Below are 25,639 nucleotides of genomic sequence, written 5' to 3'. Positions count from 1 at the left end.
AGTAATTAGGAGAGAGGAGGAAGTCCATGAGCTTTGTATCAGAAGGACCAAAACTCTCAGGCCAGGTCTGTCTCTGTGTCCCTATACAAGCTACTTAAAACTTGGGAGGGCTCTGGGCAGATGGTTGGGCGTCTGCCTTCGGCTTGGGTCGTGATCTCCGGGTCCTGGGATCGAGCCCCACATCGGGCTCCAGGTTGGCTCAGCGGGGAGACTGCTTCTCCCTCTCCCTCTGCCTCTCCCCCTGCTTGTGTGCTCTCTGTCTCTCTCTCTCAAGTGAATGAATAAAATCTTTAAAAGAAAAAAAAAACTTCGGAAGGCTCAATCTATAAAACGGTTATGCCAATTCCACCTCACAGGATTTTTGTGAGGATCCCAGACTAATAACTAACAGCTAACACTGATTGAGCGCTTCCTGTTTGCCAGGTGCTGGGCTGCAAGCTTTACCCATATTAATGACTTAATCCTCAGGATAGCTTTAAGAAGTAAGCACTACTATCACCTTCATTTTATAGATGGGAGAACTGTGGTCCACGGAAGTTAAGTAACTTGGCCAAGTTCCCTCCCTCTCCCTCTCTCATTCCCTCTCTCTTTTTCACATGTGCGTGCACACATACACAGGAGTAGCACAGCCAGGATATGAACCTGCATCCATACCCTTGCTCCTGACATCCATATTCTTTTTATTTTTTAAGATTTTAAAATTTACTTATTTTTCAGAGAGAGCACACAAGCAGGTGGAGTGGCAGAAAGAGGGGGGAAAAGCAGGCTCCCCACTGAGCAAGGAGCCCGATTCGGGGCTTGATCCCAGGACCCTGGGATCATGACCTGAGCCGGAGGCAGATGCCTAACTGACTGAGCCACCCAGGCGCCCCGCCCCCAGACATCCATATTCTTAATACAGTAGGGTGAGATATTTGTGCAAGAGCTTTTCTGGTTGTGAAGTCACATCCACCTGTAACGAATTCTTTTTTTTTTTAAGATTTTATTTATTTGTCAGAGAGAGAGAGTGAGAGAGAGAGGCAGGCAGAGGGAGATGCAGGCTCCCTGCTGAGCAAGGAGCCCGATGGCAGGACTCGTCCTGGGATCATGACCTGAGCCAAAGGCAGACGCTTAACGACTGAGCCACCCAGGCACCCCTAGTTTATACTTTTTAAATAGCACTCTGACTGCTACAAGAAACTGGACTGGAGAGTGGCAATGAGAGAGAGAGAGAGTGAGAGAGAGAGGCGGGCAGAGGGAGACGCAGGCTCCCTTGCGGGACTCGTCCTGGGATCATGACCTGAGCCAAAGGCAGACGCTTAACTGACTGAACCACCCAGGCATCCCCACCTGTAAAGAATTCTTATCACTAGAGGTGGGAAGGATAAGAAATGCACAGGAATCTAAACACGATGATAAAGGGTGAAAAGACGTAACAGAAGCAGGGTTGTGGATATCTTCTGATGGCCTTCAAATAAGTGACAATGTCTACACATACCACCAGAATTATGATTCTCCATCCTGCTCCTCAGAATCTTAGTGATGAGTGTGCAGTGATGAATGTGCGGGATCCTACCCCCATGCCCCGGCCATGGCACTCCCTTAGTTGAACAGCTTTGCTTGTCTGCAACTGCATGCATAGTCTAATCACCCTTCGAGGCTCAGCTGGAGCTTTATTTCTCTCTGAAGACTTTTTGGACCACTTAATCCACTGGTCTCTCCAGGAGACAGTGCATTAGAGTGCAGGGTGCATGAGTTTAGCTGTAGCATTTTAGAAACCATGTAACTCAGGCGCCTGGGTGGCTCAGTTGGTTAAGCGACTGCCTTCGGCTAAGGTCATGATCCTGGGGTCTGTTTCTCCCTCTGACCCTCCCCCCTCTGATGCTCTCTCTCTCTCTCTCTCATTCTCTCTCAAATAAATAAATAAAATCTTAAAAAAAAAAGAAACCATGTGACGCTGAGCAAATCATTCAACCTCTCTAAACCCCAATTTCGTCATAGGTAAAACGGGGTTCTTGTGCAAGTTAAATGATAACATATGTAAATTACCTGACACACAGTAGGCTCCTGATAAATGCTAACATTAATCCTCTTCCCATCTCAGTACTTGGAACGACTGCAATTTAGCAATTAAGCCTGAATTGCCTTGCGATATACATTTTTCATGATTCAATTCTAATGCTGCCATAATTTATGCCTTATCTTTCTAACTAAACTGCAAGTTCCTAGAGAGCCAGGAATACACCCTGGCTGTTTCTGCAGCACACAGCACAATATGTCATACCAAAGCATGCTCAATAAAAGTCTGGGTGGACTGTTTGATTGGGATAGATTCATGGAGGATGGAAGATTCTCCAAGATTAACCTTAAAATAAAGGTGGTGATTAGACATATTCTAGAATAGTCCCTAGCATTTGGTTTAGTTTGGCCCAGGAACACCAGACTCTTCACATCCGAGGCACAATTTTGCCCACATCGATTCTCCAAAAAGCGAAGGCCTCTTCTGAAACCAAGCTTTTCATAATTTAAGTACTCTCAGGAAAGCAAAGGGATATTCTGTCCCTAGCTGAGGTCCAAAATCCAAACTATAAGTTTTTTAAATAGCTCAATTTGCCAGTCACAGAAATAACTTTTCTAGGTCAATTAGCACATTTCAATGTGCCAGTTAGCAAAGAGTAAGTTTCTCAAGCCTATTTGCCTTGGTGAAAGCAAAGTTTTCCAAGAGGCACACATGGGGACGAGGTGCACCTTGAGAACATTAAGATAACGACTCTGAAAGCTGGGGAGCTGCCCCAGTAATGAAAATATCATTACTAACCCCTTCCGCTCGGTCTCAGAGTTAGGGACATCCAAGAGAACCATCTGACAGTACAGGAGCCGAGCAAACGGGCAAGAATGGGAAAGGAGGGGGGAAAGAACTACCATGAGAGATCAACAGGGTTGCACAATAATGGGCAATTTTGATAATGAGATAATAATAAACACGAGGCTTTGGGCCTTGAAGAAGAAAGGAGTTTGATGAAAAGAATCATTACCATTCTTCTTATTATTATTCTCATAGAAGACAGATGGCTGCAACCACAAATATAGGCCGGGCTGGAGTCTTCAGTCTGGGAAGGGGGCTGATATGGTGTTTTAAGTTTGTTTTCTGTCTCCACTCTCCCTTGCTCAGAACACTCTGCATTCAGAAGGAACTCTCATTGGCATTTGAAGAGAAAAGGTACAGGGCTGGGGATGCAGCTTATGCCCAGGGCCTCAGTCTTGAGGACCAGATCAACCTGGCAAGGTAAGAGATGGAACTGAAAATCTAATATGTAACCCAGGTCCCATGGGCAACCTACTTAGCTCCCACCTCTTGGCTTTTACTTTCCAGAAGGTGTTTTGGCCTGGAAGAGATATATTTTGCTAAGTCACAGGCAATGGATAAGGAACCCAGCCTCACCACCAGCCCCAAAGCCAATGGCTATAACAAGGAGCTCATAAACTAGGCAGCATATCGATTTATCAAGCCATGGGCTACTGTCAGCTTGGGTGAGGGATCTTAAGATGGGCTCCACGGATAGGCTAGGGGTCAGTGGTGGCGGGGGGGGGGGGGACAGCAGGTGACAGTCTCCTGGAATTATCTGCAAAATTGTGTTTGTGCATTTATCTGGGAAGAGACTCTACAGTCTTCTTCAGCTTCTCAAAGAAACCTATGACCCAACTCTTTTAGATGGACAGAAGCTAAGAAGCATCTCCAGCATCTGGATTCACCAGCTTTCAAACTCGCCCTGAACGCCAGTCATAGAATAGGAAAAAAGCTCTGAAGTCTGAGTCAGGAGAGCTGGATTTTAGGGGCACCCACCTTGGCTTCTAAGGACCCCATCTAGAAGATGAGATGAGATCAGACAAGCTTTTAGCTCCCTGCTAATCTAATAATCAATAGTTCCATGATGCATTTTCTCTCCTTCCCTCCAAGGAGCAAAAGAAAAATCGCCCTTAAGACACTTCATCTGAAGCCAGAAACAGACCTTCTCCATAATCCTGGCAGCAAAGACCATTTCCTTGTAATATGAGCCATTGGAATACATGTTCTTTCCTCCAAGGTATCAGCTGCTAGGATAGAGAGCCAGGAGAAACTGGGACCCGGGCATTCCCTAGCTGGTCTGCAAATCCCAGGGCCAGTAAGTCACAGGACAGAGCACAGCAAATGGAAATGCACTGATGACCCCAAATCCTTTAGCTGACAGTGGCAATTTCCTGAAACTCCCTCCTTCTCTGTCCTTGTACATGTGAGTATACGTGTGACTGTGTTACTGACATACACACCAGCTCATTTTCTTTTCCTTGCTTCCATATTACTACTCAGAAAAACAACAAAAGAAGATTAAAAATATAAAGGGTCGAGAAGAAAGAGCACAGAGAAGTCAAAAGCTAAGTTCCAACCTAATTGGATCATCAGGCTTAAGATAGAGTTGCCTGTCTTCCTGTGTCTTGTTGTTGTTTTTTTTATAAAAAGATTTTATTTATTTATTTGACAGAGAGAGACACAGCGAGACAGGGAACACAATCAGGGGGAGGGGGAGAGGGAGAAGCAGGCTTCCCGCCGAGCAGGGAGCCCGATGCGGGGCTCAATCCCACGACCCTGGGATCATGACCCAAGCCAAAGGCAGCCGCCCAACGACTGAGCCACCCAGGCACCCCTTCCTGTGTCTTGTTTTAAGTCAGTCTGAGCTCAACTAAGGGGTTGCAAAGCAAAAAGTCCTAATGCCAGAGGTAGCCCAGGAGGGGTCCCAACCATTTAAAATAACCAAGCCAAACCCAGTTGACAAGACACATGCAAATGGAACCATCACCCTGAGCTTGTCTCAGCTTCATTTTAGAAAAAAGGGCACCAAGATTATTTACCAGACTGATTGGAATCACTCATTAAGCTCATCAAAGAAGTTTCAGTGTTAAGGAAAGTTTCTTGAACATTCCTGATGAGCTGGCTGGCTACAACTTGATATGAATTCAGAAAGTATTAGGTGTTATAGCAACTATAATAGCAAATCTACTGTGAGAAAGGGGAAGAAGGGGAGAGGAAGAAAGAGAAGGAAAGAAGGGAGGGAGGGAGGGAGGGAGAGAGGGGAGGAGAGAGGAACATTGTTTTTTGTACAGAGTAGAAAGCTGTTAGGGGCTGAATTATGTCCCCACCAAAATTCTTATGTTGAAGGCCTGATCTCAGAATGTGACTATATTTGGAAATACCTCCTTTAAGAACTAAGTTAAAAGGAGGCCATTAGGTGGGCCCTAATCCAATCTGACCAATGTCCTTACAAGAGGAAATTTGGACACACAGAGAGGCACTAGGGATGTGCATGCAGAGAGAAAAGACCATGTGAAAAGGCATCAAGATGGCGGCCATCCGCAAGCCAAGGAGAGAGGCCTCAGAGAAAACCAACCCTGCCGGCACTTTGATCTTGGGGATAATTATCAATGCCTTGCCTCAGAAGTTTATTGTGAGGATCAAATACATTAGCCCACATAGAGCACTTAGAACAGTACCGGGCGCACAGTAAATACTCCGGAAGTGTCAGCAGGCCTAGTGCAGAAATGTTGCTGTGGTGTATTTATTCATACGCTTGTAGATAGACTGTCGGACCTCCTGGGAGGTGGGGGGAATGCCAGGGTGGGAGAGGGCAGGCAGTATTGTCCCGGTCATGAGAGGCCGGGCACACTCGGTTCAGGGGTTCTGCCAGGGCCTCAAATTCTGCCTTTCTAACAGGCAGCACCCTCGTGATGCTGGTCCTCAGACCTCACCTGGAGTCCCACACTTGGAGTAATTTGGAATTACGATCACCCAGGATGCTGATTCTCCAAGAGGGGTCCGAGGACCCCAGCAGTCGACATTACTTGGGGACTTATTACCAATGCTCATTTCCTGGTGTCATCCCAGATCCTCTTAATCTGACCTTCTGGGGATGAGGTCCAGCAAGCCTTATTTCTTAGCCATTTCCTTGGGTGAACTGCTATGGACAGACATTAAGTCAGAGCCACTGCACAAAATCGGTGGTCCTCAACTGCAGCTCCACATTAGAAACACTTTTTAAAAACACTATGCCCACCTAGGCTGTGTCACAGATCAAGAGTTCAGACACTCCAAGGGAGGGGCCGGGCCGTCAGTCATTTTGGTTGGTTGGTTTTCCATTGTTGTTGTTCATCATTTTTTGTTTTGTTTTGTTTTGTTTTTTTAAGTACCTCTAGGTGAGGCTGGAGCAAAATTTTAAGCCTGGGTTCAAAATCACTGCTTTAGATGAATGCATTTTCTTTTAATTTCTATTGATGTACAATAGGCACCGAGAAACATATAATGATCATAGGGGTATACATGAGTACTTGTGGGGAGGGTGTGACTAAATCCTTGGAGAGAGTGAAGTATTGCTGCACGTATAGGATCTAGAGGCTTCTCCATTCCTAACTCTGCCACTTGGACCTTGTGTGACTCCCTGAACGTCAGTGTCTTCCTCTGTAACGAGAGGCCATAATGCTTGCCCTTATCTACATCACACAGCTGTCATGTGAAAAGACCTTGTAAACTATAAAATGCTATCCAAAGAGGAAGGATTATCATTTTGAGATTTAAACTATGATCTTGAATGCATGAGGCAAATTTAAGTCATGAAAATAGAAAGCAGTAGGAAGGATTTTACAGGTGATTTCTTTTCCTGTGCTTTCTAACATGGCTGGCTAATCCCTCCACAGTGCCACATGAGGGAGTCTGAGGACAGGGCCCTGCCACCTCAACCCTATAGCTCCTTCTTCTCTCTATGCTCGTTTAACACCCAGCCCCCTGCTACAGTGGGAGTCTACTGGCTAGCTACTGGGTATGGGGTGGCTCAGACCGCCCTATGGGTTTGGGTAAATGGGGGAAAGAAACTAATTCTTGCTCAATGGGGCCCTTGGCAAAGCAGACAGGCTTTGAGGCTCCCCATCAGATTATTCTGGGCCAATGTGGCTGAATCCAAACGAGAGCCCCTCAGAACACCTGGAAACCTCTAATAAATGGGGCTCCCTGCCCCCCCTTCTCTCCACCAAACCTCTCAAGAGCTCCTTTAGGCTTCTGTGGTCTCTCCTGGTTCTGGCCTGAACTCTTAATGCAGCCCCAGAGTTCCATCAGATACTCCCACCCCTACCTATCAAGCTCCCCTGCGTCCAAGAAGGGCGATGTCAAACCGCAGTATGAAATATGTACATATTTTAAAGCTCACATGGGTACGTGAGCGCAGGATGAGGGCAAGCGCTGGATACTGAAGGAGTGAGCAAATAACTGGTTTGTACGTTGGCAGCACGTTCTTACAAGAGGCAACTTACCAGCCGGGTATTCACCACAGGAAACAGCAGAGCTAGAAGCGCTCCATTCAGCATGTGCATCTGGAGCCTGGAGGGGGAGAAAAGGAAAAAGAAAAAAAAAAAAAAAAAGATAAAGTCCAGGTCACACTCAGACTCTGTTGCACGGGCAGGCAAAAATGTGCCAAGTCATGCCCTGCCCTACGGGAGGCCACGTAAACAAATGTTCTGACCGCTGTCTCAAAAATCCCCCAGATGCTCCCTGAACACACTTTGGCTATGACACTTGATCACATCATGAGCTCCGTGCTCCCTACACGTCCAGTCGGTCCCCATCAGCAGCGTCGGCCGCCACAGCTCAGGCAACAGTTGAAAAGAGGGCCTCCGCCAAGCGAGTGCCCTGTGATTAGAGCACTGGGGTACCTGTTTCGTGTGACATGGCTGTTTATTTACACACCCATGTCCGATCCTTTCGCCCAAATAGCGGCCTAGGCGTGAAAAGGCAAGTCAAACCAGCCAGCCGACTGCAGTGTTTTGTCAACTGCGCTCCCCGACTTTCTTAGAAAAGTCTTCAGGCTTGCTTTGATCGATTTTACAGATTGGGTTTTGTGACTTAAAGGCAAAACAAAAAAGGAAAAGGGCGGGGGGAGGAAGGAGAAGAAGAAAACCACTGGTCTCCAGCATCGGGTAATAATCATTTCCTAGGGCGCCTGGGTGGCTCAGTTGGTTAAGCGACTGCCTTCGGCTCAGGTCATGATCCTGGAGTCCCTGGATCGAGTCCCGCATCGGGCTCCCTGCTCAGCAGGGGGTCTGCTTCTCCCTCTGACCCTCCCTCCTCTCATGTGCTCTCTCTCTCTCATTTTCTCTCTCAAATACATAAATGAAATCTTTAAAAAAAAAAAATAATCATTTCCTAATACCAGACTTGTTGAAGCATATGCTAGAAACCCTTTGTAAGTCAAGAACAAGCAGGTCAGAAACCAACTCTGCCTGAGAGAGTGCTGAGGGTGGACTTCAGCAGCTTCTTTCATCATTCGAGGCAAATGGTCCTTTACAACTGAGGGAGAAGAAAAGAATGACACACGGACTTCCTCGTGAAGAAAAGCAGATTTGATGGGTCAGGTACAACCAGTGCTGAGTCGACTCTCTCTCTCTCTCTCTCTCTCTCACGCACACACTCACACACACTCACACAGCACCCCTGAGATACCAGGATTTTTCCCATGCTTGGAAGGGGAAAGCAGCCCATACTTTTTGTTTTTTTTTAAGATTTTATTTACTTATTTGAGAGAAAGAGAGAGGGAGAGAGAGTGTGCACGCACAAACAGGGGAGAGGGGCAGAGGGAGAGGGAGAAGCAGACTCGCCACTGGAAGCCCAGTGCGGAACTCAATCCCAGGACCCTGGGATCATGACCTGAAGCCAAAGCAGACACTTAACCGACCGAGCTACCCAGGCGCCCTTTGAAGGCCCTCAAGAACTCTAGGTACTCTCTCAAAGCTCAGAGATGTGTGCCTAAGATGGAGAGACATTACAAGGAGACCCATGAGAACAGCACAGAAGCCCCAAGGATGGTTTTCACTTCCCGCAGTCTGTTTATTACTGTTGCTCGTTTCTACCAATGCCACAAGGATGATGATAACGTGCACTTAACATAATCTGGGCAAGTTATCTAATTAACTGCTTTACATAAATTCTCTCGCTTAGGGCGCCTGGGTGGCTCAGATGGTTGAGCGTCTGCCTTCGGCTCAGGTCATGATCTCAGGGTCCTGGGATCGAGTCCCGCATCGGGCTCCCTGCTCCTTGGGAGCCTGCTTCTCCCTCTGCCTCTCTCTCTCTCTGTCTCTCATGAATAAATAAATAAAAATTAAAAAAAAAAAAAAAAATTCTCTCGCTTAATTTTTACAGCAATCTTCTGAGACAGGTACAATTACTTTTCCCATTTGTTGACGAGGAAACCAAGTTCATTCAGAGAAGCAAAGTGGCCTGGTTCATGTCACACATAAGATAGAAGAGCCAAGATTCAAGCCCAGGTTTATCTAACTTGAGACCCCAAACTCTTATATCCCTCTCGCTGCTTGATACCAGAGCCCCACCCCCACCCCCGCCACCCTCCCTCACAAATGTGACCTCAGGTGGAGAGTCAGAGAGGCTCCTGTTTCCTCCCTTTGGGTTTCAGGGGTCTTTCTACCATCTTATCCATCCCCTGGCCTAGGCGTAATACACTTTCAGAGGGGTGACCAAGGGGAGAATGCTCTGAGGCCACGCCAAGCAATCACGGTCCTCCAGCACCAATGTGATGTCACTCCGGCCTCCCAGGGCTGGCCAGGTTACCATGCTTTTACAACAGGGTCATTCCAGGGGGTACTCTGTGCTCTGAGAACTGATTGCTGAAGACTCTCACTCAAGCCTCAAGTGCCTAGAGCAGGGGTCATTAATGGCCATTCCAGGCCCGGCCTAACTCTATCCCTGGGCCTGCCTAAGGGAGGCCCTGGGCATAAACAGTCTTGTTTAGCCACAGCCTAAACATTCACCCTGGGAGAGGGAAACATCACATTAATAGTCCAGGTAAAGCTGGACTCCAGTGCCAGGCTTTGCCACTGGCCCTAAAAGAATGCTGGCATTTATACAAAGCCAATTAGCTCTCTGGGCGCCAAAAGTTAAATCGTGAGGATGATGGAATTGATCCCAAGGGCCCATGAAAGGTCAGAAATAGAGAAGATAAAACCAATGTCAAGATTCAAAACAACGAAGAAATTCCCACATAAAGACAAGCCTGTTCTGGGTCCTCAAAATTCAGTTCTACAAGCTACATATATGCCAAAGCGTGGATTATCCCTAATATATAAAAAGGTCTTACACATCAATAATCACAAAAGCATTTAAACATGTATAGAGCATTTCTACATGCCAATCACTGGGTTAAGTAGTCAAATGCCTCATCTGATTTATCCCTCAGTTTTTATTATAATCTTTATCATCTTCTTTAATTTCACAGTTGAGAACATCAAAACACCGAGTGACTACATGACTTGCCACAAATCACAGAGCTAGGAAGAGTCGGAGGGAGAAGTCACACTCAGGTCTCGCCAAGTTTTGAGATCGTGTGTGTATGAGAGAGAGAGAGAGAGAGAGTCAGTTAGACTGTAGGCCAGGTAGGAAAAGATTCTGGGCTGCCCATTGGGAGAGAGGGCAATGCCTAAGGGCAACAGAACCCCCTGGGTGTTTTGTGGCAAAGCTATCCCCCAATTATATACCTGCACTGCCCTCTATAGACCCTGAGCACAGCCCAACAGGTAAGTGACTGGCCATATGAAAGCCAAAGGCTTTTGTTTTCACTTTATATCCACCTCCAGCCTACCGCTCAGATTTCTATTGTGTATGGGAAATGGATAATGAGCCCCTAGAAAGTCCTGTGAGAGTTCCCTTATCCGTACAACGGGAACAACAGTACCCAATTTGTAGGATTGTTATATGGAGTTAATGCTTAGTGAGCTTAGTTAATGCTTAGAAGAGCACATAGTATATAGTAAGACTCACATATGTGTTTCATAAACAAATGGTGAAGAGTTCGCCTAAAGCTTCAAGATGCAAAGGGCGGGGAGGGGGAGAAAGGAAATCGTGTGAGAGAGTTGAACGGTGAAACAAATTCGAAGTAAGAAAAGGAGTTCCATAGAGAGCAAAAGGACAAGACTGAAGGTCAGAACTGAGCAGCACAACTTGGAGATGGACTCCTGCTCAGTTAGTCATACTTATAAATCTCCTTGACAGCTCAAAGCCTTGGCCATTACTATGGTCACAAATATTTTGTCAGCTTTTTTTGTTTTTGTGTAGGAGACCAAGCTGAATTAGCTTAGTTGGTAAGAAACTGGTGCAATATGGCAAATGTCACGGGTTTAATTCTCTTCCGGGTCAGTTCATGCCATTAAATTGAGTTCCACAAGGGGCGCCTGGGTGGCTCAGTTGGTTAAATTGAGTTCCACAAACATAAATCAATCCATTACTATGTGTCTAACATGGTTCCAGGTGCTGTAGGGAAAAGGTGATCAGTATAAGACATAGTATCTGCCCTCAAGAAAATAACATCTTACTGACAAGGCAAGAAATGAAATAATGAAAGGAAATGTAGTATAATGGTGAAGAATTCAGGGTTTGGCACAAACCTACACTCAAATTCCAGATCTACCACATTTTGGCTGAGTGACTCTGGACAAGTGACTTAAAATACGTGTGTCAGTTTCCTTAATCATAAAATGGGGCTAGTGACAGTACCTCGCTGAAAAGTTTGTTGAGAGAATTTAATGAGACCATGTAAACCGATCAACATAATGCTTAGGACATAGTAAGCACTCAATACATGGCAGCTACTATTATTCTCAATAAAGCAATGTAAATGAATATCACATTACTATTCATAACAACAAATGAAGCTACGAAAAATCTTCGTGAGATGACTTATATTTCAATTTAATGCACTTGATTACAACCAAGAACCTAAAAGTATGGAACAGATGGCAAGTTCTATAAGTGACTGGAAAGGCAAATTCATAGAGAGGAATTCTCAAAGGGAATTATAAAATACTTTGAACTGGACAAAAATAAAAATACAACATATCAAAATGTGTCAGATGCTTATAACATATAAAATTTAGATATTAGAAAAAAAAAGAATCATCTCAACTCAGTCATCCAAGCTTCTGCCATAAAAATCCAGAAAACAAGAGCAAGATAAACCAAAAGCAAGCAGAAGGAATGAAACAATAATAGGAGCAATAATCATTAGAAGTAAAAACAAAAACAACAGAGAAAAATCAATGAAACTGAAAGCTTGCCTTTGAAAAAGTCAATACCATTGATAAACTTCCAGGAAGAATGACATGGACAAAAAGAGAGAAAACAGGACTTACCAACATCTGGAAGGAAAGCAGGGATATCACTACAGAGCACCCCCCCACGCCCCCCAGGAACTAAAAGATAATAAGGAGAAACTAGTAACAATTCTATGCACAGAAATCTGACAACTTAGATAAAATGGAGAATTTCCCCTAAAACCACGAATTGCCAAAACTCCCCCAAGATGAAATTGATAACCTGAACAGTCCTATTAAAGAAATATAAAACAGACTATTATTCAGCCATAAAAAAGGAAATCTTGCCATCTGCAACAACATCGATGGCCCTTGAGAAATTACGCTAAGGGGAATAAGTCAGATGGAGAAAGACAAATGCCATACAATTTTGCTTATATGTGGAATATAAAAAACAAAAACAAACGAACAAAAACTGAGCTCACAGATACAGAGAACAGATTGGTGGTCACCAGAAGTGGAGAGTCAGGGTAGGCGAAATGGGTGAAGGTGGTCAAAAGGCACAAACTTCCAGTTATACAATAAGTAAGTGATGGGGGTGTAACATACAGCATGGTCACTATCGTTAATAATACTGTATTGTATATTTGAAAGTTGCTAAGAGAGCAGATCTTAAAAGTTATCGTCACAAAATAATTATAACTGTGTGGTGATGGATATTAACTAGATTTATTATGATGAATGTTTCAGAATATAAATATCAAATCATAATGTTATACACCTGAAACTAATGTTACATGTCGAACATGTCATTTTAAAAAACTGAATTTGTAGTTCAAATCTTCTGAATAGGAAATCTCCAGACTCAATTGGTTTCCGTGACTAAGTCTACCAAATATTTATACAATCTTGTCCAGAAAATAAAACAGAAGGAAACATTTCTCAACTCATTTTATGAGGCTATTACCATGCAGATAACAAACCAGACAAATACAGTACAAAAAAAAGAAAGAAAACTAAAACTAAATGAATAGCCCTCATGAACACAGACACAAAACTCTCAAAAAAAAATTTAGCAAATCTAATGCAGCAATATAAAAAGAATAAGACTCTGGGGGCACCTGGGTGGCTCAGTTGATTAAGCGTCCAAGTCTTGATCTTAGCTCAGGTCTTGATCTCAGGGTCATGAGTTCAAGCCCTGAACTGGGCTCCACACATGTGGAGCCTAATTAAGAAAAAAAAGAATAATATTCTGTGACCAAGTGTTTTTTGTCCTGGTAATGAAAAGTTGATTCAGTGTTTGAAATTCAGTTAATAAATTCCACCAGATTAACAGTGTAAAGAATACAAAGTACATGATCATATCAACTGATACAGAAAAGACATTTGCCACAAATCAACATCTATTTATGATAAAAAATACCAACAAATTAGGAAAAGTAGGGAACTTCCTCAACCTGATAAAGGACTTCTCAAATAATACTACACCCAACATCATAATTACTGGTGAAAACCTGAATGCTCCCCCTACTAACATCAGGAACAAGAGTGCCCACTCTCAAAATCAATAAGGCACCAAAAATAATAAAGACTGGAAAGGAAGAAATAAAACTGTCCCTATTTGCAAAGAACATGATTATATATGTAGAAAATCTCAAAGAGTCTACAAAAAAACTCCCAGAACTGATGCATGAATTTAGCAAGGTTGTAAGGTCAACACATAAACATCAGTAATATTTCTACATAATAATAGTACAAAATTAGAAACCAATTTTTAAAAATATTTTATTTATTTGAGAGAGAGAGAAAGAGAGAGCGAGCAAGCAGGGGGAGGGCAGAGGGAGAGAGAGATAATTTCCAGCAGACTCCACACTGAGTGGAGAGCCTGACACAGGGCTCAATCCCAGGACCCCGAGATCATGACCTGAGCCGAAACCAAGAGTCGGACGCTTAACTGACTGAGCCACTCAGACACCCCTGGAAACCAATTTTTTTAAAAAAATACTATTTATAATATCTCCCCCCAAAACCAAAATACTTAAGTATAAGTCTAAGAAAAGATGTACAGAATCTATATACTGAGAACTGTAAAAAGTTCACAAAAGGAATGAAAGAGGACCTAAAGAAATAGACATACCATGTTCAAAGACTGAAAGGCTTAACATAGCAAAGATGTCAATTCTCACCAAAATTATCTATAAATTCAATGTACTTCTGACCAAAATCCCAACAGGATATTTTGCATACAAGATAAGCTGACTCTAAAATGTATATGGAAGGGTAAAGAAAGTAGAATAGCCAAAGTAATTTTGTAAAAGGAGAAGAAAGATGAAGGAATCACATTACCAGATTTTAAGGCTTACTATAAAGCTATAGCAACCAAAATAGTACAATACTGGCCAAGAAAAGACAACAATCAGTGAAACAGAACAGTCCAGAAATGGACCCAGAGTGATATAGTAATTTGATTTTTCGCAGTAGTGCAAAAGCAATTCAGTGAAGAAAAGCCATACCCTTTTCAATAAATGGTATCACAGTAATTTGACATAATATATAAAATAATGCATTTAACCTAAACCTCACAACTTACATAAAAGCTACATCATAAATCTAAACAGAAAATGTAGGGGCTCCCAGGTGGCTCAGTCAGTTAACTGGCTGCCTTCAGCTCAGGTCATGATCCCAGAGTCCCAGAATAGAGCCCTGCATCAGGCTCCCTGCTCACTGGGGAGTCTGCTTTTCCCTCTCCCTCTCCTTCTGCTTCTCCCCCTGCTCATGCTCCCTCTCAAATAAATAAATACAATCTTTAAAAAAATCTTCAAAGAAAATGTAAAATTATAAAAGTTGTATAAGAAAACATAGCAGAAAATCTCCATGACCTTTAGTTAGGCAAATAGTTCTTAAACATGACACCAAAAACACAAGACGTTCAAAAAATGATAAACTGAACTTAGTCAAAATTTAAAATTTCGCTGTGTCAGACACTTTGACAAAAATGACCACACAAACTATAGAACGGGAGAAAACATATGCAAATAACATACCCAACAAAGGACTTTTACCCAGAGTATATAAAGAATATTCATACTCAATAGTAAGAAAACAAACAACCCAATAAAAAATGGGCTAGAAAATTTGAACAGACATTTCACCAAAAAGGATATATGGATGGCAAATAAGCACAGTGAAAGATGTTTCATATCATTAGGGAAATGCAAACTAAAACCACAATAAGATACAACTCCTCACCTGTAAGAATCACTAAAATAGAAATACTAACAATAGCAAATGTTAGAGAGACTGTAGAGAAATGGGAACTCTCATAATATATTGCTGGTGGAAATGTAAAAACAATTTGGAAAACAGTTTGGGAGCTTCTTCTAAAGTTTATAAAAAGCCTTAAAAGTTAAAAATACTCTTATCATTTGACCCAATTATCCTGCTGCTACCTATCTACCCTAGTTTAGTGAAAGCGTGTTTACACAAAAACCTTTACACAGATGTTCACAGCACCTCTAGCCAAAATCTGCAGTCAGCCCAGATGCCCTTCAAGGGGTGAATGGATGAACAAATTGTGGTATAGACATACCAATAAAATGTGGTATATACATACTCAGCAACAAAAATATGAATGAATTCATATAGACAAGAACTTGGATGACTCTTAAAGCTGTGTGAATAAAGCCAGTCTCAAAAGGTTACATACTACAGGATTCCATTTTGATGACATTCCCTAAACAATAAACCTATAGTGAAGGAGAACTAATCAGTGGTTGCTGGGGTTTAGGGATATGCTAAAAGAGACCTGTAGGTTGAAATAAAAGGACACCAAACCATCACCCGAAGCCATATAAAGAAATAAAGATTGTGGGAAAGGTAAATACATGGGCAATTATAAAAGCTAGTATTATCTAAATAGTTTATAACTCCAACTTTGTTTTCTACATAATTTAAGAGATTAATATGTTTAAAAAAACCACAGTGTGGGGCGCCTGGGTGGCTCAGTTGGTTAAGCGACTGCCTTCGGCTCAGGTCATGATCCTGGAGTCCCGGGATCGAGTCCCGCATCGGGCTCCCTGCTCGGCAGGGAGTCTGCCTCTCCCTCTGACCCTCCTCCCTCTCATGCTCTCTGTCTCTCATTCTCTCTCTCGCAAATAAATAAATAAAATCTTAAAAAAAAATAAATAAATAAAAATAAAAAATAAAAAAACCACAGTGTGTAAAAACTACTATTATAATTTGGGTTTGTAACTCCACATTTTGTTTTCTGCATAATTTAAGAGACTAATGCATTTGAAAATAATTACTTTATGTTTTGGGGCACACATTGCATAAAGACGTAATTTTGTGCCATCGATACCTGAAAGGGGTGGGGATGAAACTATAAAGGAGCAGCTTTTTGTATGTTATTTAAATTGAGCTCATATAAACTCAAAGTAAAATGCTATAACTTTAGGATATTAAATGTAATCCCCATGATAACCACAAAGAAAACAGTTAAAGAATATACACAAACAGAAATGATAAGGGAATTAAATTGTTAGACTACCGAAAAATCAACCAAACACAAAAGAAGACAGTAATGCAGGAAATGAGGGACAAAAAAAATTATACAGCATATGGAAAACAATTAGCAAAATTACAGAAGCCCCTCCTTATCAGTAATTACTTTAGATATAAACGGATTAAAACTGTCCAACAGTTTTTTCTAAAGGGACTCACTTTAGATTCAAAGACACAAACAGGTTGAAAGTTAAAGGATGGAAAAAGATATTCCATGCAAATGGTAACCAAATAAAGAGCAGGGGCAGCTATACTAATATTAGGCAAAACAGACTATAAATCAGAACAGTTTACAAGAGACAGAAGATATTATTTATTAATAAAACGTTCAACACCACAAAAAGATGTAACAATTATAAACATTTACATACTTAACAACAGACCATCAGCATATATAAAGCAAAAATGGGCAGATTCAAAGGGAGAAATAGACAGCTCTACAGTAATAGCTGGAGACTTCAACATTCCACTCTCAATAATAGATAGAACAGCAGAGAGAAGAAAAGCAAGGAAATAAAGGGCCTTTAACCAGCAACAACAGAATTCATTCCTCTCAAGTGCCCATGGGACATTTTCTGGGATAGATCACATGTTAGGCCATAAGTTAAGTCTCAATAGATTTTAAAAGGTAGATACCAGGCACCTGGGTTGCTTAGTCGGTTAAGCGTCTGCCTTCAGCTCAGGTCATGATCTCAGGGTCCTGGGATCGAGCCCCATGTCGGGCTCTGGGCTCAGCAGGGAGCCTGCTTCTCCCACTCCCTCTATCCCTCCCCCTGCTCATGCTCTCTCTCTCAAATAAATAAAATCTTTTTTTTTTTAATTTAGAAAAGGTAGATATCATACAAAGTATCTGCTCTAACCACAACATGATGAGGTTAAAAATCAATAATGGAAGTAAAATGGGAAAATTCACAAATTTGTGAAAATTAAATAACACACTCTTAAACAACCAATGGATCAAAGAAGGAATCACATGGGACATTAGAAAATGAAATGCAAATCAAAATCCCAATTAGACTATCTGACACTATTAGAATGGCTACTACCCCCCCCAAAAAAAAACCCACAGAAAATAACAAGTATTGGCAAAGACGTGGAGAAATTGGAACTTTTTTTTTTTTTAAGATTTTATTTATTCATTTGAGACACAGAGATACAGAGAGAGAGAGAGAGAAAGCATGAGCAGGGAGAGAGGCAGAGAGAGAGGGAGAAGCAGGCTCCTCACTGAGCCAGGAGCCCGATATGGGGCGCGATCCCAGGACCCTGAGATCATCCTGAGCTGAAGGCAGACGCTTAACCATCTGAGCCACCCAGGCGCCCCGAAATTGGAACTCTTATACACTCTTGGTGGGAATGTAAAATGGTACAGGAGCTGTGTAGAACAGTTTGGCAGTTCTTCAAAAAAACTAAAAATGAAATTACCATATGATCCAGCCATTCCACTTCTGGGTATATACCCAAAAGAATTGAAAGCAGGGTCTCTAAGGAACATTTGTACACCCATTTCATAGCAGCATCATTCACAACAGTGAAGAAGTGCAAGCAACTCACAGAACTGTATACCAAAACGTCAATTTTATAGTACGGTAATTAAAAATACGTATGAAAAACAAAACACTGAACTCCCCCGGTTTCCACTTTGACAACCACAAAATAAATGGCCTGAGATTCTAAGAAGCCTTTTAAACAATGTTTCTTCACTCTAGTTCTCTAAATTAAAATTTTCTTACATACAGAAAAGTATAAAAAGAGTAAGAACCTCTGTGCCCACCATCCTACTTTGGTCAATTTGAACATTACGGATTCAGCTGAAGCCCTGTGGACCCCTCCTGAATGCTATCCATCCCCTCCACTCCCTAACCAGAGGAAACCTTTATTCAGAAATAGTGGGATTCCTTCCTATGACTATATAGATTTATTACATTTGTATGTATCCACAAACCATATACATACATTGTTGCTTCCTGATTATCCCATGAAATAAACGATATACTCTCTCTCTATCCTTCTGCAAATTACATTTTTCACTCGACACAGCTTGTCATGTTGATAGACACCAGGATCTACGCTCTTTCCCTTCAGCCATAAGCTACGTTGAGATTTATTTTCCATAACTTGTATTATACAAACAATCTATCTATTGCCACTAACCAGGGTCCTTCCACTCTGACCTCTTTTCCATCGGCCATTGGCCTGAGTGAGAGTGTGCACTGTTTTTTTTTTTTTTTAAAGATTTTATTTATCCATTTGACAGAGAAAGAGACAGATCAGAAGCAGGGGGAGTGGGAGAGGGAGAAGCAAGCTTCCCGCTGAGCAGGGAGCCCGACGCGGGGCTCGATCCCAGGACCCTGGGATCATGACCCGAGCCAAAGGCAGACACTCAACCGACCAAGCCACCCAGGCGCCCTGAGCGTGCACTTTCTGCCCACCGTGTGAGGCTCTGCAGCATAATCCTGTTAGACAGCAGGAAATGCAGTCAGGATCTCACATTTTTTTTTTTTTTAAAGATTTTATTTATTTATTCATGAGAGATAGAGAGAGAGAGGCAGAGGCAGAGGGAGAAGCAGGCTCCCCACAGAGCAGGGAGCCCGATGCGGGACTCGATCCCAGGACCCTGGGATCATGACCTGAGCTGAAGGCAGACGCTTAACCGACTGAGCCACCCAGGCGTCCCAGGATCTCACATTTTTTAACTCACATATCAGAAACCAGGACAAAAACTGCTGAACCTAGGTAGAGATCATGTAAGTGTTTGGTGTGCTGCCCTGATCCTTTCTGGACGTTTGAAATTTGTTCAGGATAAGAGCTGGAAAAGAAAAAGAAAAAAACAAGAAAAGAAACAAACAAGTATAACAAGAAAGTTTGACTGGTTTTGCCTGCGCGCACGAAGATAGAAGACTTTAGACTATTAAAGACAGAATACAGGACTGATTGTAACTGGTGGTTTCCCACCTGCTTTGCTCTAGACCAAAATGGGGCATACAACTGCAGAGGCCGCAGAACTTTCTTTTCCTGTGAAGTCCAGACAGTTGGCCAAAGCCCCGATGTGCAAGGCACTCAATGAATAAACAGGGCTCCTTATCTGAAAGCAGTCTGCATTCTGAAATTCTGCTTGTTTGAATGAAAACAGTTTTCATTCCCTGGGACCCTAATTCTAACAGCGAGGTACGAGTACGTAAGATGGTGAAGCATCAAGACAAAACTCAGGTTATGTATTTTTAACATTTACTGATTAGTCTGTTAGGATCCATGCTAAGAAATGAACATGGAGCAGCTCATCTAATTGTTACCACCACTTGAGGAAGCAGTTACTATTCACAACATTCTTTTACCAATGAGGAAATGGAGGCTGACACTGTCAGCCTTGCTCAGAAGACTTAAGAGGTGGCCAAACCACAACTATATAACCTAAGTCATCTACTTTCACAGCACCACGTAAGGTTCCTTTAAAACAGTATTTGTCCAGCAAACCACAGGTGGAATAACAGGGTGCTGTGTAAATACGTCACATTCTATTCATTTGAATGATCAGCTATCAAATACAATGCTGTCATTAGAAATCATGTGCCTTACGGAGGGCACTTGATGGAATGAGCACTGGGTGTGAGATGTAACTGATGAGTCACTACACTCTAGCTCTGAAACTAATAATATACTCTATGTGAATTAATTGATTTTAAATTAACAACAACAACAAAAAAGAAATCATGTGCAGAAGAATACTTAATGACCTGGGGAAACAATCATGGTATATTAACTTTGGAGAGATTGCAAATCGTATCTTTGGAGATGCCTAGAATAATCCCAAATTTGGTTTTTAAAAAATGGGTACAGGGGCACCTGGGTGGCTCGGTTGGTTAAGCGTCTGCCTTCGGCTCAGGTCATGATCCCAGGGTCTTGGGATGGAGCCCCGCATCGGGCTCCCTGCTCAGTGGGGAGCCTGTTTCTCCCTCTCCCCTGCTTGTGCTTTCTCTCTCTCTCTCTCTGCCTCAAATAAATAAAATCTTAAAAAAAAATAAAAATAAATAAAAAATGGGTATGTACATGCAGAAGCCTGGGAGGACATTATACTCACATTATTACCAGAGGAATTATCAGGTACTCTCATTTTCCACATGGTTGCTTTCTGTAACGTTTAATGTTTTTCTTCCAGTGACGGTGGATGACTTTTATAAAAACAAAGTATTTCTATCTCTTCACTACCCACCGCACAGCACCTACGGATCTTGCCCAAACCTCATCTATTATGCTGTACTGCTTTTTTTTTTTTCCTGGAATTGCTTTTGCCTGATAATATAGCATCGTAGATATGCCACTTAGCTTCCATAAGGACTGGGTGGGCTGACAAAGTAAAAAGAGGCCCCAAATGATTAGCCCCATTCTTCTGCTGAATACTGCCTTCCATGCTTTCCCAGATGGGAAAAGTTACCTGTATCCCCAGCATTCCCTTTACCAGGAGATGATAAACATCCAAACACGTGTTTAAAGCCGAGCAGCCCGAGAGGAAGAAAAAAAAAGAAAAGCAGTCCCCGCTCCAGAAACCTTCAGAGAGATTTCCTGGAGAGGATTTGGTTGGGGCACTGAGAATACTCAGTCAGAAAATATGGGCCAGGACTGGAGCAGCCAAAGCTCCCAAAAGAGAACAAAATTAAATATGTACACGTGGGAAGGAAGGCAGCTTCTGGTGCGTACGGAAGGACAGGAGGCCCATGGACAACCTGAAAGCATCTTCCCCCTTCTAAGCATTAAGAAAGAATATGTATGGATGCAAGGCAGCAACCTGATGGTTAATGGCTCCTAGGAAAGCAGGCACCAGAACAGCATTCTGCATAAGACAAGAAACTGGTCTCCTTGTATTGCTACTTACTTACGATGGATTTCTAGGTGTCTCTCCCTTTTAACCTGCAGCATTCATACGTAGGGTTTTCTCTCCCTTGCCAAGATCACAGTCTTAATAAAGCTGCTCGGGTCAGAGACGGTCTCCCAAACACCCTGTGCAGTGAGTCCAAAGCTAAGCCCAAAAGCAGCCACCTCCCAGGTGAAGGTGCCAAAAAGCTGCTCTTTTGGAGGTCCCAGGGCAGCTGATGTGTCAAGCACTAGAAAAGGGGGTGCTGCGATGGTCAAGCCATTCCGAGACATTAAGACACAGGAGATCCAACCTGCACCCACCTCCTGAACTCAGGACGGTCCCAGTAAGAGGAAGGCTCCCAGCTCCAAGTCCCGCTGTTTAAAAATTTGAAAGTACAGGGGCGCCTGGGTGGCTCAGTTGGTTAAGCGACTGCCTTCGGCTCAGGTCATGATCCTGGAGTCCCGGGATCGAGTCCCGCATCGGGCTCCCTGCTCGGCAGGGAGTCTGCTTCTCCCTCTCCCACTCCCCGTTTGTGTTCCCTCTCTCGCTGTGTCTTTCTCTGTCAAATAAATAAAATCTTTAAAAAAAAAAAAAATAAAATAAAATAAAATAAAAAATAAAAATTTGAAAGTACAATAAGTGGGATCTAGAAAAAGAGAAGGTCGTGGGGCTCCTGAACTCTCGTAATATCATGCGGCCCAAAGGCCAACAGGGCATCAATCTTGTAACACCAAGATCACATGTCAGGCTGCCCTCATTCCCCTCACCCAGCCCCATGCTTCCCTCACCTACCTTGGCTCACACCCGGCCTACAGTCCTCTCTCCAGCCAGCAACGCGCCCCTGCTCTCTGCAGCACAGATGAAATTTCATCTCATCTCCTTCAAAATCCTCTCCAGACTGAGTCAGCAGATACTCATGACCAAATAATCCCACTTGCATCACAGATCCACTCTTCTCCTTGTGGACATGAAAATGAGCAGATTTAAGGGTTTCCACTTGCTCACGGGGGAAGGGCCACGGTACACTTTCCGAGGCGGAAGATGTCTGCTAGCTCTCTGCTATGCACTTTTCTTACGGGGCAGGGTAGGGGAAGAGCTCCCTGCCATTCAGTCGGCACCGCTCAGTGACTCACTCTCCGAGTCCCCCCCCACCCCCGACCCTCGCGGCACACACTTGGATAACCAGGCACGTTAAGCCGTGGATGCTCACAAGGCAGCTGAACTGTCTGATCACAACCCAAAGCCAGGGAAATCTTAACAGCCACTCCCTTTTCCTTCATTTGGTCCTTCGAAATACCCTAGCTCAGACAGAGGAGAGTTCCAAAAGGCTGGCTTCCCAGTCCCTTGTGAAACCAAGAATTTCACCCTCTTCAAAAAAACAAAAACAAAAACAAAAACAAAAAGCCAGCAGCCAGGGTGCCAACGAGTAAGCTGAAAACTAAGAGGCTGACTGCACTCAGAGTGCTCTGTGGTGCTGGGATCCATGGAGACTGGGAAGGGGGAGTACGTGCGTGCCACCACGTGGTGACAACATCCTCCTTCAGCCAGGATAACAGACCCAGCAGAAACCAGGAAAGTCCAAACTACCGCATGCTGGGAGAGGGGGGAGAGTAATATACATGGACCTCGATCTGCTAACTCCGCTCCAAGAACAGCATTAAACACACCAGAGACCTGCTCCCTTGAGCAGATGGAAGACCCCGGTTGGACTTGGAGCTCTTTCAAGGTCTTGGTCAAGCTGAGCGAGGCCAAGGCTGGAGCCAGGAAGCAGGAGCATCCTCTCCACACCGCTGAGAGAAAAGTGGCGTGGGGTCCCCAGAACGGCGTTGTTCCCGATGCCGAGGGCCCGGGTCTCCAGCTGACAGGTGAATCCTGATGGCTCAGGAATCATGGCAAGGAGGGGTGCAGAACCAGCGGACTCTGACTAGTGGTTCCTCTTTTTTACCCAGTGAGTCTGCTATGCAGAGTTAATAACTAAAAAGCTAGGATTTTCTAGCCCCGAGAAGAGACCCCTGCATCTACAGGAGGTACTGCCAGTCACCAAGAAGGAAGGCCTTGGGAGTGCAAAATCCCTGATCTGATCCTTATGCCAAAAAGTGTGACTATGAACTCTGTGTCTCTCCATCCCTAAAGACCATGGGATGATGTCACCACAATGAACCGCAGTTTTCCAGAACCCTGCCCCATTCTCACTAAGGTATGCTTCAACAGTGGCACTGTCCTGCTGGATACATTTAATTTCTTCCTCACTCCCTCTCTTTCCGTGTACTAGATTTAATTGCTCTAAACTCAGGGTCAGCAAAATACGGTCACCCTGTTATGTTCTGGATTTTTTTTCTTTTTTTTGGTGTGGTAAAATACACATATCACAAAATTTACCATCATAACCGTTTTTAAGTAGACAGTTCAGCGGCATTAAGTCCATTCACATTGTTATACAACCATCACCATCATCCAGCTCCAGAACTTTTTCATCTGGTCGTCCTGTGTTTGTAAATAAAGTTTTATTGGAACACAGCCAAGCCCATTCACTTAGGTACGGTCTATGGTGCTTTCACACTACAAAAAAGTTACATCGTTAAAACAGAGATCATATGGCCCACAACATTCAGAAAGTTTACTATCTGGCCCTTTACAGAAAAAGATTGCCGACCTCTGCTCTAAACCAAAATGTGCACTGAATTTCTTGTTTAAAATAGCACTTGGCTGGGACGCCTAGGTGGCTCAGTCAGTTAAGCGTCTGCCTTCGGCTTGGGTCATGATCCCAGGGCCCTGGGATCGAGTCCCGCATGGGGCTCCTTGCTCAGCGGGGAGCCTGCTTCTCCCCCTGCCTGCCACTCCTCCTGCTTGTACACTCTCTTCTCTCTGACAAATAAATAAACAAAATCTTTTAAAAAAATAGCACTTGGCTAACATCCAATAACACAGCCCCACCAAGCTTCCTACTAAAATTCCTACGAAAAGACAGAAAAAGGTAAAAAGATAAAAAATTAAAAAATAAAAAACCCCAGATCACTGAAAACTTAGACTGATGGTCATCCTATTACGAGACTCTGGAAGAAATCTCCACTACCAGTAAGGCTAATGATGAAATGAAGAGAAAAAAAAAAATCTGTGGCCAACACACGCAGCAGAAACCTGAAACAAGACAGGAAGACTCTGATCCATCCTGCCACTGTCGGCCTTGTGGCTTAGAAATCTGGTAACCAGCACGCTGGACAGTCATGCCTCCACTCCAGGACTACAGCTTGCAAAGGAAATCAAACTGCTCGATATGCATCTGGAGATTGACCCCTACTCCCCCAAATCAAAAGGCGGGAAGTGATGGCTTTGGGGCTGGCGCACTGTGTCCTGGGAGTGGGAGTCCGCCCAAGTAGAACTCAGGTAGCAGTGTGTGTGGGAGGTTGTAGTCTTTCACATACCATATCTGCTCAGAGTATCAAAGAACCTAGTGGTAGGGGTAGGGGATTCCGCCCAGGTCCGGCAAGAACCCACTTGATGAAGCTGCTAAGCACTGGCAAACAGGCTAGAAGCCATGGACCTGCCACCAAGAGAGGAGCTGAGAAGGGCTTCTAACCAATACCAAAGAGAACATGATAATACTCAAAGGCAATCCAGAGACCCTATCTTGGACAAATAATAAATAAATCCTCCTTTGAATATGTATAAACATACCCAAAAAACAGCATGGTTCCTACAAGAGCCTCTGGGAGCAGAAGTGCGTATCATTCTGAAGACTTGGAGGAAGCGCAAAAGTCTGAATTTAGTGTCTGAACCAGAAGAAGTATTTTACAAAACTGCATCCTCAGTAGAATCTGAGAAAACATGGACTCGCTGAAACAGGTATAGAATGCCATCAGAATAAAGCATATTGAGAAGGAGGGGTGCCTAGCTGGCTCAGTCGGTGATGCACGTGACTCTTGATCTCGGGATCGTGAGTTCGAGCCCCACATTGGGTGCAGAGATTACTTAAAAAAAATATATATTGAGAAGGAAAGACACCAAACTGGGGAGAAAAGATGGAGCAGCAAAGCAAGAAAGAATCAGAAAGAAATGAAGACTGCAGCAGCAGAAATAAATATCACATTGGAGATGGCAAAGAGCAAAATCAATCAAATTTGTAGTACAGAAGCC

General features: G+C 43.4%; 1 protein-coding gene across 16 annotated transcripts in view; it reads right to left on the bottom strand.

Moving 5' to 3' along the window:
* The window catches only part of TMEM164 (transmembrane protein 164), a 179,416-nt gene that overhangs the window by 77,685 nt on the left and 76,092 nt on the right, over positions 1 to 25,639 (bottom strand). For all 16 annotated transcript variants that reach the window (XR_010406225.1, XM_064574469.1, XM_064574467.1 and 13 more), the window contains one exon: positions 7,312 to 7,378. Coding sequence is in view for 15 of the 16 variants with exons in the window: in XM_064574469.1 (XP_064430539.1) it covers positions 7,312 to 7,378 (67 nt within the window). In the remaining variant the exon portion in view is untranslated. The remainder of the gene's footprint in view (positions 1 to 7,311; positions 7,379 to 25,639) is intronic.

This window comes from Mirounga angustirostris, unplaced genomic scaffold (genome assembly GCF_029215605.1).
Source record: "Mirounga angustirostris isolate CCGP_5_RB_7025 unplaced genomic scaffold, mMirAng1.0.hap1 SCAF_11, whole genome shotgun sequence".
Classification (NCBI taxonomy): domain Eukaryota; kingdom Metazoa; phylum Chordata; class Mammalia; order Carnivora; family Phocidae; genus Mirounga; species Mirounga angustirostris.
This window is presented reverse-complemented; position numbering and strand designations above follow the sequence as displayed.